This window comes from Pagrus pagrus, assembly GCF_965226575.1.
Source record: "Pagrus pagrus genome assembly, chromosome: 20".
Taxonomy (NCBI): Eukaryota; Metazoa; Chordata; class Actinopteri; order Spariformes; family Sparidae; genus Pagrus; species Pagrus pagrus.
The window spans coordinates 3152746-3167956 of NC_140207.1; the positions used below are offsets into that span (position 1 = coordinate 3152746).

The 15211-nt window shown below is 42.7% G+C and overlaps 1 protein-coding gene across 2 annotated transcripts in view; it reads left to right on the forward strand.

Moving 5' to 3' along the window:
- The window catches only part of LOC311249889 (gamma-aminobutyric acid receptor subunit rho-3), a 32404-nt gene extending 18732 nt beyond the window's left edge, over positions 1-13672 (forward strand). For both annotated transcript variants that reach the window (XM_084341267.1, XM_084341266.1), the window contains 8 exons: positions 7703-7770; positions 8772-8995; positions 9298-9380; positions 10342-10479; positions 11474-11626; positions 11908-11969; positions 12423-12554; positions 12927-13672. In XM_084341267.1, the coding sequence (XP_084197393.1) occupies positions 7703-7770; positions 8772-8995; positions 9298-9380; positions 10342-10479; positions 11474-11626; positions 11908-11969; positions 12423-12554; positions 12927-13229 (1163 nt within the window). In that variant the 3' untranslated portion in view covers positions 13230-13672. The remainder of the gene's footprint in view (positions 1-7702; positions 7771-8771; positions 8996-9297; positions 9381-10341; positions 10480-11473; positions 11627-11907; positions 11970-12422; positions 12555-12926) is intronic.
- Positions 13673-15211: the final 1539 nt, after the last annotated feature.

Here is a 15211-nt window from a genome sequence, read left to right on the forward strand (position 1 = left end):
CATCAGCTTCTGACTTTCCCTCTCTACATCTGAACACAAACATCTGAACTTTCTGGAGGCTGGAATGGGGAGAAAAGGCGTGTTAGTGTCTCGTATCTGCAGAGAGTTTCTTATTTTCTCTCTTTGTTGCTGCTCGGGACGCTTTACCAACCCAACATGTGGCTATTTGACGTCCTGGGAATGAGACTCAACAATCAACTATCTTTGTGGTGTGTTCAGGAACAGCTGGGACAAATCCTCCTAATGCATTTACCATTAAGTTTCAGTTCTGTCAGTTTAGATTAACGGTGCGGTGGTGAAATACGATCGGGCTGTTTTGAATGAAATATTTTATCTTTCGTCTGGATGAGTCTGAGGCGAACAGCAGAGATGCTCTGTTCACGTCGGTGCTCAGGAATGTGCCTGCTGTTTGTGTTGCAGCAAAAGTTGAACCTGGGCGACCACCCTGAGTCTTTCTTTGATGGAGCCTCCACAGCGGTCCGATTGAAGTCGGCCCACGTGAGCTATGAAAGGGTTCTAGTCAAGAAACCAACACTGACGTTTACGTATAAACATTCGAACCGTGGTCTCCAGTTTGATCCTGACCTGAGAGGTTCTTGCACTCATTATTTTCGTGGCCACAAAGACGGAGCATGTCGCAAAAATGTAAACATGGTCTAAGTTTTTGAAGAAAGGACAATGCTGTCATCTCTCTGGTGATGACAGTCTCTTCCTTTCATTCTTCTGTTGATGTCAAGACGTGAAAATCCCCAAAAACTGGATCGCAAACTCTTTGTCATCATGACTGCCTCTACTTTAGACTGGAAATCCTGGAAATACCTGGAAAACTTGTTTGTAACTTGAGTATTCAGACTCCTTAACTGACTGGCAGCGTTGGGTAACGTTACTTTAACGGTACAAGATTACTGCCATTACAAACGTATGTTACTGTGTTATCTAGTGAGAAAAGTAATGTGTTAGAAAACCTCTTTGTGACTCGTTTTATTCGGTTATATTGTCCAGACGACTCTACCATCATTTTGTAGCCTTCTTTGTGGCCCAGAGTTGGTGACCCTGCAGCCTGATAATAAGTTTGACAGATGCAATATAACATTTACATCTTTATTCTGCTAACAGTCTGACAGTGAACTGGGCGGACAGTGTTAGCCACAGCTGCTTTAATGACAACAATAAAACAAGCACAAACAACACAACTCGCCTTTCACTGTGACGTTGTTCTCAAAATAATGGGAATATTTCCACACAGTTCACGCCGTCCTCTCTGCCGTCTCGCTGCGTTGAGCGACGACGCTTCAGGGATTTTATTTGATTTATGTGGCGACAAAAGGAGAAGACAGCAATTTTTTTTCCAGTAATGGATTACTTTTATGAAAAACTATCTAAATAACGGATTACTTGAATTACAAAGTAGTAATCTGAGTACTCTAACGGATTATTTTGTAACAAGTAACCTCAACACTGCTGACCGTACAAATACTACTGTTCACTGAGGTTTAATTAACATGAGTGTCCCGTTTGATAATGATGGTTATCATAAAGTACCTCAAACGTGTACTTCAGTACATGTGCAGTACTTGTTGCCATCACGTGTCCCTCTGTGTCTTCGGTCTATACGGTTGGTTGGCGTCCTGCATGTCTTTGTGGTCCTGCCTGTCATTCAGGGTGGGGACAACAAAAGCACCACTGTCTGCCCCACGGCCCGGCTGCGGCATTTCCACGGACTGTAATTTTACACTGAGGAAATTTCTCAGCGTTTTCTGCCTCATGATAAGCCTATAGCTGCTGTGTGTGTGTGTGTGTGTGTGTGTGTGTGTGTGTGTGTGTGTGTGTGTGTGTGTGTGTGTGTGTGTGTCAGCGAGAGAGTGAGATCCGAGAAGCTGAAGCATCAAAACCTCCTCGGTCCTCTCGAGGGACCCGAGTCCTAAAATACACCATGTGACATTTCTTGCTATTTCGTGCACGTGTGAAAGACTTGCAGCGTTTCTACATCGAGGTCAGCCTCTAAAGGACGTCTATAAACTAAAATGAATCCCTATAAACTTTACATCGGCCTGTAGACGTTATAGTTGGACACCACAATACCAAATGTTTGTTAAGCATTAACTAGCGGTGTGCTGCTGCTCTTCGCGGTGTGACCTCGTCTGGCTTCAGTTTCAGGCACCAAACCTCGGATCTGATTGGCTGATTCATTCCTGACGCTGCTGTTGATGAGTTTGTTGTTAAGGAAAATATACTTCACTGTACTTCGACACCTTTTGACCGCAGTGGTGATTAAATCCATTATAGAGGCGAGCTGGTTGTGGTTTGAAGAAAGAAAGTTAAAGAGGCAATTTAGTATTTCATGAGAGACGGATGGCAGCAGAGGTGGAGATATGCTACCTCGACCAAGGATGTTATGTTTTCACCTGTGTCCGTTTGTTTGTTGGTTTGTCAGCAGGATTACACAAAAACTACTGAACAGATTTCTACAAAACTTGGATGGACGATGAGTCTCGGCCGAGAATGAATCCTATTAACATTTGGTCAGATCCTGATAAAGGGACTGATCCAGGAATTTTATCTCGCTTTCTTTAACTTAATGAAATACAATTTTTTTTTTTACATTTTTGTTGATTTCTCAGGGAATAATTCATGGATTCTTGATGAAAAAAAGTCAGGCATATTTAGGTGGCCGGTGGCTCCTACGGTATATAAAAACACCACCACCACATGAAGCTGGTGCCCTTTTTCATTTTCGCCCCCGTCCCTCAAACATCCTGAGTCCGCCACCGTGTTTTTACATTAAAAATGACTTGAAAGATGATAAAAATGAATACCTTTTCCATCAAAGGACTAATTGGTTATTCGTGTAATTGTATTAGCTATACCTCGTGTGTTTTATATGTAGAAATCTTAATCTGTGAAGCACTTCAGACGTCAGATGAACAGTGAAGTTGTGAATAAGTGCTGCCAGATGATTTTCAGCCTGAAACAAACAAAACACATCCTGACATCTCAAAGAGCAAAAACAAACATTCCCTCAGCCTTCAGCCGTGATGTAAAGCACACGTTATTTGCAGTAAGCTCTTTAACGTAGAAAACCACCGCCGTGGTTCTGTAAAGGTTCAGTAAATAAAGGCTGTGTGTATTTCAGTCTGCTGTGAGCTTTTATTACAACACAGTGTGTCAGTCTAAAGCTGCCAGTGTTACACATGGCCGGGTTGAGTCGGTATAGATTGTGTAGGAGTCTAACGCTCTCGCTCTCAAAAAGCTGCCCAGAGAATCACCTCTTAATCCCCCCGCCACCTTTCACCTCTCCCCTTCCTCTGATCGCTGCCTGAATCTAAACACAGAGCCGGCGACCGAGGAAGAAACACCCTGAGACCTCAAAGCTGCATTATGCTGCTTATGAATTGATCCATCTGCAGCGTTGTGTTCAGGGATTAAAAGACAGAGCGCACAAACATTTCGGGACAAAATACCATGACCTTAAAGCATGATTTTGATGTGTTATTAGAGTAAATCTGCCGCGGCTCACTCACTGAGATGTTGTAGATTTACTCAAATACAAAGTCCAAATCTGGATTGAGCGACCAGCAGGACAACGGGAAGGCAAACAATTAACTTTTCGGGGCAAACACAGAAAAGATATCCTTGTTTTGAAGGCCAGATCATTCAGAGTTGACCTGCACAGACAGAAGAGATGGCAGCTTTGTGTCTAACATCATTAATCATGCTGTCTCATGCTGCAGAAAGAATGTGACCACCTGAGGCCGTTTACTGATCGACTCTGCTCGTGAAACAGGCAGAGCGGGAACAAACCGACCGACTATTTCCTCCAGTTTCCTGGTTTGTAGCAGAACTAATTGAGTAGAGGCCCATCTGTGACAGAGACGAGCATCTGTATTCGCTCAGTGTGTTTTTCCAGAACATTTTAGGCTCCCTGTGCAGATAAATCCAAGAAATCCCTGACAGTAACTTAGTCATCAATGTGTTTACATCAGCTGATTAGAAAAGCTGAAACCACAGCAGGGTTCAGCCCATGATGCGGCAGCCATTGTTGTGTTCAGTTTTTTTTTTTGCACATCATATACCTCATCTTTACAGAGACCTGTCTCCACCACGTCTTTACAGAGACCTGTCTCCACCACGTCTTTACAGAGACCTGTCTCCATCACATCTTTACAGAGACCTGTCTCCACCACGTCTTTACAGAGACCTGTCTCCACCACGACTTTACAGAGACCTGTCTCCACCACATCTTCACAGAGACCTGTCTCCACCACGTCTTTACAGAGACCTGTCTCCAACACATCTTTACAGAGACCTGTCTCCACCACGTCTTCACAGAGACCTGTCTCCAACACATCTTCACAGAGACCTGTCTCCAACACATCTTCACAGAGACCTGTCTCCAACACATCTTTAAAGAGACTTGTCTCCACCCAATATTTACAGGGACCTGTCTCCATCACATCTTTACACAGACCTGTCTCCATCACATCTTTACACAGACCTGTCCCCAACACATCTTTACAGGAACCTGTCTCCATCACATCTTTACACAGACCTGTCTCCATCACATCTTTACAGACCTGTCTCCACCTCATCTTTACAGGAACCTGTCTCCACCACGTCTTTACAGAGACCTGTCTCCATCACATCTTTACACAGACCTGTCCCCAACACATCTTTACAGAGACCTGTCCCCAACACATCTTTACACAGACCTGTCTCCAACACATCTTTACAGACACCTGTCTCCAACACATCTTTACAGAGACCTGTCTCCATCACATCTTTACACAGACCTGTCTCCACCACAACATCTTGGATCAAGCTGTTGCACTCGACAGGCGGACTGTGTTCTGAGCTGACAGAGGAGCAGCTGGATGAGAAGAGTTGGACTCTGTGTTTATAACATCGATGCTCGGTGCTCATAACAGAGTTTCCCAGATGTCGAACTTTTATGATTGTTTTGTTAAAACAGGATGTAAAGGTGTTAATGAGTCTCACTTCTGAAATCTGTCCAAACACAAAACGGCTGTGGGTTGATGTTGAATCATCATATGACCTCCTTTCGCACGTGTCTCTCCGTAAAACCTCCTGCTTTAAACACAGTCTGACTGGGTGTGACATGGGAAAAGGAAAAAGAGAGAGAGAGAGACTGACCTTCTGTTTCAGGTTTTTCCCACAAACAGCACTCGTTGTCTGGGTTACTCTAAATGTTGAGTCTGCACCGCTGGTGGCTTTTACGAGTCACGGCGGGACAAAGCCGGCCTGCGGCGGGAGCTTTACGGTCCTGGCTGTCAGATGAACTTCATTAAATAAAGTGTTTATTGAGCTGCCGGCCTCCGAACATTCAAGCAGAATTAACACACTTTACATCCAAAAAGCACACAGACACTTTGGAGTGCATCTTTTTTTTTTCTTGTTGACCCTGAGAGTGAAAAGAGGAATGTAACCCGGTAAACCATGTCCAGACGGAGGTCACAGACAAACCCAAACTCGTGTGTGTGTGAGACTGTGTGTTTATGTATGGTCTACTAAACCAGCAGACATGGTTTTAGTGATTTGCAAAAAGCATTTTCATTTTCTTGGTCTCGATCAGTGACCGCTGAGATGCCAATGATTACACAAAACCCAGAACAAAATGAAAGTACAAGACTACAGGCAAAACTTTTTACACATGGGTTATGTTTCTTTTTAAAAAGTATTTTTAAATACACAATCTGCCACCAGGGGTCTGTCAGACAAAACATATTTGAGTGTTGTGTGAGGAGGGACGGGTGCAGATCCAGACCTTCTGGAGGAATAAACACCTGCAGTCTCATCAGATTCTGCTCTGATCCGAGTAACACAAGGCAAAAAAACTTCAGAGACGAGGTAATTTCTAAAGTTTTTTAAGTGCAACAGCCCCATGAAGCAAGACACAATTAAGAAGAATAAAAGAATGGATGCTTTCTAACCGTGACAAAAATGTAATTTCTCTTTATGGGCCCCAAAACTGTTATTGCCCCCAAATTTTAAACCTAATATTGAAAGTCATTGACTTACTTATGGTATAAACGTGGCGCTGCATGTACAATCACTCACTCAGTTCTGCTTTTTAGCCATGCTAGCGGCCTGGCGGTTGTTTGGTCCACCGCTGGACAACAACTGCTGGATGGATCGACAGGACTGTATTAACTTTACATCTACGGGCTTCCTCTGGTCAAAACATGACGAATTCTTTGGTTAATGACTGAATTCCTGAAAATGATATTCCCATCAGCCCCAGCTGTGCTTTGTGTTTAATGCTAAAAAGCAAGTGCTAACATGCTAAACTAAAATAACGTAGTAAAAAAGAAGAAAAAATATAATAGCTTCTTATTATCAGCATGTTAGCATTGTCATTGTGAATATATTCACCAATGGTTGGCAAGCTAAAGTTAGCATTTAGCTCAAAGCTGTGCAGCCCCACTGAGCCGCTGCTCTTGCTCCAGCTGTGGGATATTGCAGAAATCAGACCACTTAATCAACCCAGTAGTTGTTCATTCAGTCAATGCCTTGTTCAACTGTTTTCTTATGTTCACTCCAACTGGTCCAGAACTCTGCAGCGGACCTCTAACAAACCCAAACATAGATCACACGCTCCTGCAGTTTGAGCTCCCTGTCACTTCTAGGGACGATTTTAAGGGATTACTTTTGGTGTAAAACTTATTGCATGGTCAGGCTTCTCTAAATTTAAAGTGATGGTTGACCTCTGACTTCTGTGAGCAGCCTCACAGTAGCCTTACAGACAGAGATGTATATGAGTTTAAGATAACAGGAAATCACTGCTGATGCTTGTGGTCGAGCCAGGAATGAGCTCTTTAGTCAGCAGGCCGCAGAAAATGGATGAATCCTAAAATGACCCGAGTGAGCTGACCACTAAACATCATCACAGTCGGTTACAGGGTGGATCAAAAACCCTCCTTCCCAAAGTTTGCCTGTCATGATTGCAAACAGAGACCGAGTAGCTGCGATTGGAGATTGTTTTTTGCGGGGGATTTGTGCTGTTTTAGCTATTTCTGCTCTGCTTGTGTGCACAAATCAGGTTGTTCAGGCGGTTAAACAAGCGTAATCTGCTAATGAGGCGGATGGAGCCGGGGAGTGTGGAGGACAGATGTTGATGGCTGCGGTGAGCTGGAAGCGAGGACAAACGATGTTGTTACCAGTGTTTGACCAAAATGAGGTTTGAGGGCCGATACAGATGATGTGACTGAGGCAGATGTGATGCAGGCTACTGAACTCAGGTTGAGTAATTTTGGAACAAATCATTGCAAATTTGCGTACATTTCCAAAGTGTTACTCATGTTTGGGTGAGGAAAAGCCTCTGAAACAGGATGTTTACCCTCATGGGGCACGAACACGCAACCTAAGGTTTAAGTGCAGGTTTTCTGCGCCATTTCCTTCAACATATCAGCACCGGTTACAGCTTACAAACTGATATCCCCCAATCAGGCATTTTTCCAACTTTTTCACAGAAAATTCTTCACTAAAAATGTATAAAATGTATTGTTACATGATACTAAACACATGCTGCAGAAGGTCAAATTGCAAATGGATATTTTTTGCAGCACAGCTGTGGAAATGCGAGGAGAATGAACGTTTTCCTGAAGGCTGTTCTGATGATATTTCTGCAGAAACTTTGCCTTGATTTATGACTTTAAAGCTAATGATGTTCTTATCTTGGCTTCAGGCGCAGCCATCCCTGTTGGCATCGATGTGCAGGTGGAGAGCATCGACAGCATCTCAGAGGTCAACATGGTGAGGATCATATTACTCAAAGCCGTAGTTATGAACTTGACAGGACAGAGGAAACTCTCCAGAAGCAACAGTTAAAGTTTTTGCTTCTGAAATAATTAATTTTACACAGCTCTGATGGAGCTCAGGATTTATCGGGAGGACGACTTCACTCCAAATGTTTTTTTGTGTGTGACCCTTTGGTTGATTAGCAGAAAACATGACATCAGAAACAGATCCTGACTGTGCGTAAATGCACCTTGTGCCCAGATTATCTGCCGTTTAACTCACGATACACGAGAAGCTGTAACCGCTCTGTTACTTCTTTAAAACATTTGGTAAAACACGCAGATGTCAGAATCTTTTAGGAGATTTTATCTGCTGCTACAGAAAGCTGGAACATCAGAGAGTTTCAAAAAAACTGCTCTGACGTCACTTCCTGTCTGGTTTGTGACCCCTCGACGGTCTCTGCTTTCAACTCAAGCAGCCACTTACTTACAAGCGCTTTATCGAGTTCCTGCAGCCAAGAGAGATGAATGGTGGAGAGGATGGTGCACATTGTCATCTTGTCCTCAGGCTGCTGCAGAAAAATGTCCATTTCTTTCTTTACTGGCACTGATTTCTGAGGCTTTTCAGCTCCAATAACCCCAAAATAAAACTAAAGGACATAAAAAAAAAAAAAAAACAGACTTTGACATCAATGATTATCATTCCTTCCCATTTTGCATTGTTTGCAGGTATCCATAGTTATATCAGGAAAGTGTGTGTTTATGAAAAGCTTGAAAACCTCAGATTAAATGCTGTGACAAATGTGTCTTTGTTCAAGCTCATTTTTTGGCATTATTTCATACAAATCCATGTTTTGAAGGGCAATAAAACCTGAGAACAAACAAAGCCGAAAGAGGGAGGCAGGGATATAAAGAGAAAGATGAACAGTCGAAACAAAAGAAGAGTCATGATTAAGACACTGATAAACAACTGTTGTGTTGATTATTTATGAGTTGTCTTTGTTTTTGCGTGTGCAGGACTTCACCATGACTCTTTACCTGCGTCACTACTGGAAAGACGAGCGGTTGGCGTTTCCGTCCCGGAACAACCTGAGCAGGACGTTTGACTCGAGGCTCGTGAAGAAGATTTGGGTCCCTGACGTCTTCTTCGTCCACTCCAAGCGCTCCTTCATCCACGACACCACCATGGAGAACATCATGCTGCGGGTTTACCCCGACGGAAACATCCTCTACAGCGTCAGGTACGGGACAGGGACGGGTGGAGACGGAGGAAGATAAGTTGTGGAGGTGAAATGGAGGTTGTGGACTTGAAGATGCTCCTGAGGACATCTGGTAAAGCCGTCTCGTAAAAAGACGTGGCTGCCAGACTTGAGCTGAATATCACCTGTTTGTTAGCAGGGCCAGTGTCAGCACGGCCAGGTCGTCTGAAACGAAGAAACCAGAGAGAGTAAAAAGACGGTCACATACTGGTTTCCATGACAACAACAGGAGAGGTCTGTCCAGGACACGATGAATAACTTCACTATGTTTCTGTGTGTTTCAGGGTCACTGTGACGGCTCTCTGCTCGATGGACTTCAGCAGCTTCCCTCTGGACACACAGAACTGCTCGCTGGAGCTGGAGAGCTGTGAGACACACACACACACACACACACACACACACACACACACACACACACACACACACACACACACACACACACACACACACACACATAAATATATATGCACTTGATATATTTTTTAAACATTAACACCTGCTTTGAAACGAGGCCGCAAAGAAATGACACTTTAGGTGATTAATGGGAAACAATGACCGCGTCACAATGCAGTGGCGCAGTGGGTAACGCTCATTAGGTTGATTATTATTAGCACTCCCCGGTGGCAGTGGCCTCCACACCTGGACAACACACTGCAAACACTGCCTGAGACAACCGAGGTACGTGACGAAGACCTCACGGTGTCGAAATCACTTCCAAATTCCCCATAACTCAATCTGATCGAGCATCTGCCGGAGCAAGTCCGAACAAGGCCGCACCGCTGATCTGACCCCTCGGGGCATGGACCTCTGGGTGTGTCCTGTGGTGTTTGGCACCGGGGTATTGGTTGCAGAGTCTTTGAGTCCTGTTGTTTGGGAGGTGGGGCCTCCATGGACTGGACTTGTTCCGGCACATCCCACAGAAGCTTCGTCGGATTGGGATCGTTTAATTTGGAGGCCAGGAACCAAGCCTTGATCTCTTTGTTACGCTCCTCAGAGAAGTTTTGTGGAGCGCTGGTGCCATGACGGGGTGTACTTTGTCTGCAGCGGTGTCTGGATGGGTCATGCATGTCATGATATTGTAATGATATTGTAATGAGATAATCAAAGTGAACCACTTCACCTGTCAGTCCTTTCAATGCTGTGGCTGATCGATGTGTATAAACTCTTCCCCCGTGTTCACATGCAGCAACAAAAACAAGTAAAAACTCAGATGACTGTGACTAAATCCAACCAACATCTGTCTTTTCTCTCATCTCATCTTTCCTCTGTTTTCCACGACACTGAACACCTCTCTCCTCTCTCCTCTCTGTCTGTCTCTCTCTTCACAGATGCGTATAATGAGAACGACCTGATGCTTTACTGGAAGAATGGGAACGACTCTCTGAGGACAGACGAGATCGTCTTGTCTCAGTTCTTCATTGAGCATTTCCACGCCTCCAGTGGCCTGGCTTTCTACAGCAGCACCGGTCTGTGTGTGTGTGTGTGTGTGTGTGTGTGTGTCTTAATAACCTAAATTCTCTGTGAATGGGCTGAGGTTTCTGTTTTCAAATAGATGCAGAAAGTGGTTCACTACTTAAACTGATTATAAAAAAAGTTGCATCACATTTGTTTTAGCTCGGTGGTCAACACCACTGTCTATAAACATTTGTCTACTTTTGATCTGGGTCCAGTGAATGAATTGCAAAATTGCCGAATTAACAAGAAGGCCCAAATTATTAAGAATTTGTCATTAACTGTGTTTCACACAGTTTACAAAGTTTCTCCTTACCCGACAACTCATAAAATTGAGCGATTTTTAAAGGGAGTCTGGCGACTTTCTCCAGACACTTTACAGAAGTAGCCTGTATTGGTTACTGTTTACTGTACTTATAAAATTTGACATGTGTACCATCCATAAATTGTCTTCTTTCATAAATGTAGTGTAATTAAGTTGAATTGATGTGTTCAAACAGCTGCTGAATATTGGCAGGTTAGATAGACTGGCACAGCGATGCTTTCACAAACTGACACTTTTTACAAGGAAACAAACAACTTCATGTTTAGCATTGAATGCCGAATTTACAAGAAGGCACCAATGTATTTAATTTTTTGTCGTAGGAAAATTTCACAACATTTTTTATGTGTCTCCTCACACAACAAGTCTTAAAACATGTGATTTGTTAGGGGAGTCTGGGGATGTTGCAGTGTGTGGCTGCTCTGTGGGCTTAATTTAATGCATAATGTGCTTCACATCTAACGTCTAGTTGTTTTTATAAGTGAGTTGCATTTCCATACTTTTATATTTGCATGTGTATGTGTGCAGCCTGTATCTGTCTTGGGTATCAGCAGAAGATTGACATTTTGAGAAATCAGAAAAAACAAATGTTACTCTACGTTAGCTCGCTCATGCTCAGTTGTCTTGAACACAGAAGACTCCTCTCCTGTCTGACATCAGCGTCTCCCCCCGTCTCTTCTCGTCAGGCTGGTACAACCGTCTCTTCATTAACTTCATCCTGCGGAGGCACATCTTCTTCTTCATGCTGCAGACGTACTTTCCCACCATGCTGATGGTCGTCCTGTCCTGGGTTTCCTTCTGGATCGACAGGAGGGCCGTTCCTGCACGAGTCTCTTTGGGTAACACGTTAAATTAATTACATTAATTGATTAACTTGAACCAAAAAGTGTTTACCCTTAAAAAGTTATGATTTACTTTGTGGGGACCAGCTTTTTGTCCACATCATGTGACTGTATGAACTTATTTTTGACACTTGGATGATATTTACTCAACCTTTAAGTTGACCAACTGTCCAGTCTTCACAAACCTTCATACATTATTTGAAGTGGATTGTAGATTGTGTTCAGTCTGAAAACAGACGAGCTGTGAGGTAAAAACTCCTCTTCTCGTCCTCCCGCAGGTATAACCACAGTGCTCACAATGTCCACCATCATCACAGGAGTGTCCTCCTCCATGCCTCAGGTAACAGCTCTGTTTGTGTGGGTCAAACAGGCCTTCAGGTACAGAAGGACTCCTCACAGGTCTCATTAGGGCCCTTCATGTTTTGTATTTGATGCCGAATTTACATGAAGGCATCATTAATTTTAAATTTTTCATAGCGACAAGTGTGTAAAGTTCCTCCTTATGCAAAAAATCGTAAAATTACATGATTTGTTAAGGGAGTCTGGTGATGTTACTGGTGCCGTGTGGCTGCTCTGAGGCCTTAATTGAGTGCATAATGCACTGCACATCTAACCTCCATCTGCTTCATATGTGAGTTACATTTTCAAACTGTTATATCAGCACATGTATGATGAAGTCAGCGTCTATCTTGCACAGTGTTCCTTTTCAGTCATTGTTGGAGCAGACTGACTCCATCAGTTGTGTAAAATGTCTCCATGTTTGACTTTGTGGATGTGTGTGCTTGTTGTCCAGGTATCGTACGTGAAGGCAGTGGACATCTACCTGTGGACCAGCTTCCTGTTCGTCTTCCTGTCTGTGATCGAGTACGCAGCTGTGAACTACTGCACCACTCTGGAGGAGATGAGGAAGATGAAGAAGGGGAAGGTCAGCACAGGAATATTACACCAAACATCAACAGGGAGGGAGCCGGGCGAGGAACAGGGAGTCAGGGCAGCCATATTTTACTGAATGTCTCCCTCTAGTGGCCAAACAGAGACATTACACCAGAGCATACACAGGGACTTTAATCTGGTATTTTATCTAAGTATTTTTACAGTGTTGGAATGTAACTAAGTATATCTACTCAAGTAATTTTAACTTAACATTTAAAATATGATGCGTTTTAAAATATTATGATACAACAGTATATAACATTCCCAACAAATCGTACAGACACCCACTGATACCCACAGTTATATGATCCTGGAGGTGTTTGTGTCTGTTCTGTGCTTCTGACTGCTCTCTGTACCGTTTCAGATCCCTTCCACCTTCAACGCCAGCCAGGCGATGGCCTTCGACGGCTGTTTCCATGACAATGACATTGAGCTGACTCCGTTCTCCCGCATTGCGCCCACTCTGACCTCTGACCCCCTCACCACGCCGGCCCAGACTCCAGAAATCCGGCCCACAGAGGGGACTCGCCTCCGCCGGCAGCGGTCTGTGAGGGAGAACGTGGACCTGCTGGTCAGCAACAGCTACATGATCGACTCGTACTCCCGTCTGGCCTTCCCGCTGTCCTACCTGCTCTTCAACACCATCTACTGGAGCCTGTACTCCTGATCCAGCACTGTGAACTCCTCACGGTGTACTCGAACAGGGTTCAGTCAGAAAGCAAGCTGGAGGATTCCTCCACGGACACTTGATCACAGGAGCCCCGTCAGCTCCGGCTTCATCATTAATCATCTCCTCCACAACAGAGATAAAAGCACTCGAGTTCCTCAGAGCAGGAACTCTTAATTGTGAAGTCTCACCATGACTTTTGTCTCACAGGAGTGGGATGAATCCTGAGACTTGGATAATGACTCTGCTTTCTGTGCGTCAGAAGAACTTTATATTGTAATGACACATTTGTCTGTTTCCTTAGCTACAGGGAAATATCCTATTAGGATCAAACTTGTGTGATAATGTTCTTCTTACTTCCCCTTTTTGATGAATATCCAACCACCTGCTGTACGTGGAATTTAATTTCTTTTCTCATTAAATTTTTATCTTGTTCATGAGGATGGAAAAGTGAATTTGTGTTCTGCAGGGTTTTACTGTACCTGTTTTGTGTGTGATTTTTGGGGTTGATGGCGACCTGCGGGTGGCTCTTTTAAAAGCTAGTAACTTTGTATATTTATATTTTCATAGATATATTTTATAATCTAAAAGTTGATGAGCAAAATAAGAAATAAATAACATTTTCACTTTATGTTGGGATACAAAATTCACACCATTAACTGGATATTATAAGAAAATCCAAATTAATGATTGATTGTCAGATTATACAGAGTGTTTACAGTTAAAAACTAACACAATGCTAACACACAATGTACATTTTAAGAGTTAAATATCATATCTTCACCCTCATGTTAATATCTGACTACTGTCAGGACAAAGAATTATTTCAAAAAAGCTCTTCATTAAGGGAAATATAATTTCATAGAAAATATATCTGAACAATCAGCTACAAAAACAAAAACAAACCAAGATTAAAATGTGGAGAAAAAAATGGAAAATGTCATTTATTAAAATACAAACCTTTACAGGGGACAAAATTTACCCAAATCATTAATTAACGAAGAAATACATAATTGGCTCAGCAGATAAATTAATATGCGATTAAATGCACCAAAAACAAGTATATCTGAGTTTGTCTTATATAATTATGTCAATATTAAAATTCTGAGTTTGAATTTCTACTCCAAAACTACTTATTGCTTCTTTAAGCAGAAATATCAATTGATGTCACGTTTTATATTTTAATTAATGACTAGCCTACATTTATTTTCAATTGTATTCTTGCTTCATTTAAGGTCATATTAATTAATTTATTGAGCAATATATATATATATATATATATATTTTAATGTATTTATGATTTTGACACTTTCAGTCCTCCATACTTTTATTTTGTAGGGCGGTGATCAAGGATGCATTTGGGGACCTCCGTATTTCTTTAATCCTGGACTACAGCAAATAACCCTAACCCAAAACGATGATAAAGTGGTAGATTGACTATTATTGAACAGTTGATTGAGTCAATAAATCATGGAAAATCCTACTAATTAAAAAAAAAATCATTATGGTTTTTCTCTCAAAATGTCCTGTGGATATGGGAGTTCAGCAGATGTACTTTAAAATCAAATTAAAATATGATAACACACTTTTCAGATTTTACTTTAACGCGCAGTTTCCATGGCAACTTCCGACAGTCACGTTAACGTGTTTGTAGGGAGCAGACAGCAGAGGGAAAGTCACGATCCCGCAGAGGAACCGCAAAAAGTCGAGCCTGACTTTAACGCAGCAGGACGGCAGGTGACAGGTGAGTCACAATCAATGTCAACACCTCGGACAGAGGCAGGTTTTTGATAGGGATGATGTTAGGACATGTTGTTAAACGTTAGGTGTAGTTAGCGGTGACCGTTAGCTTCTTCTAACGTTAATGTTAGGGTTCGATTAATGGACGTTAGCTAGCTAACGTAACGGTAGATGGCTAATTACGAACTCCGCTGTGTTAGCTGCTGTTTTCCACCAGAGGTTAACAGCTCGGCTAACTTGAC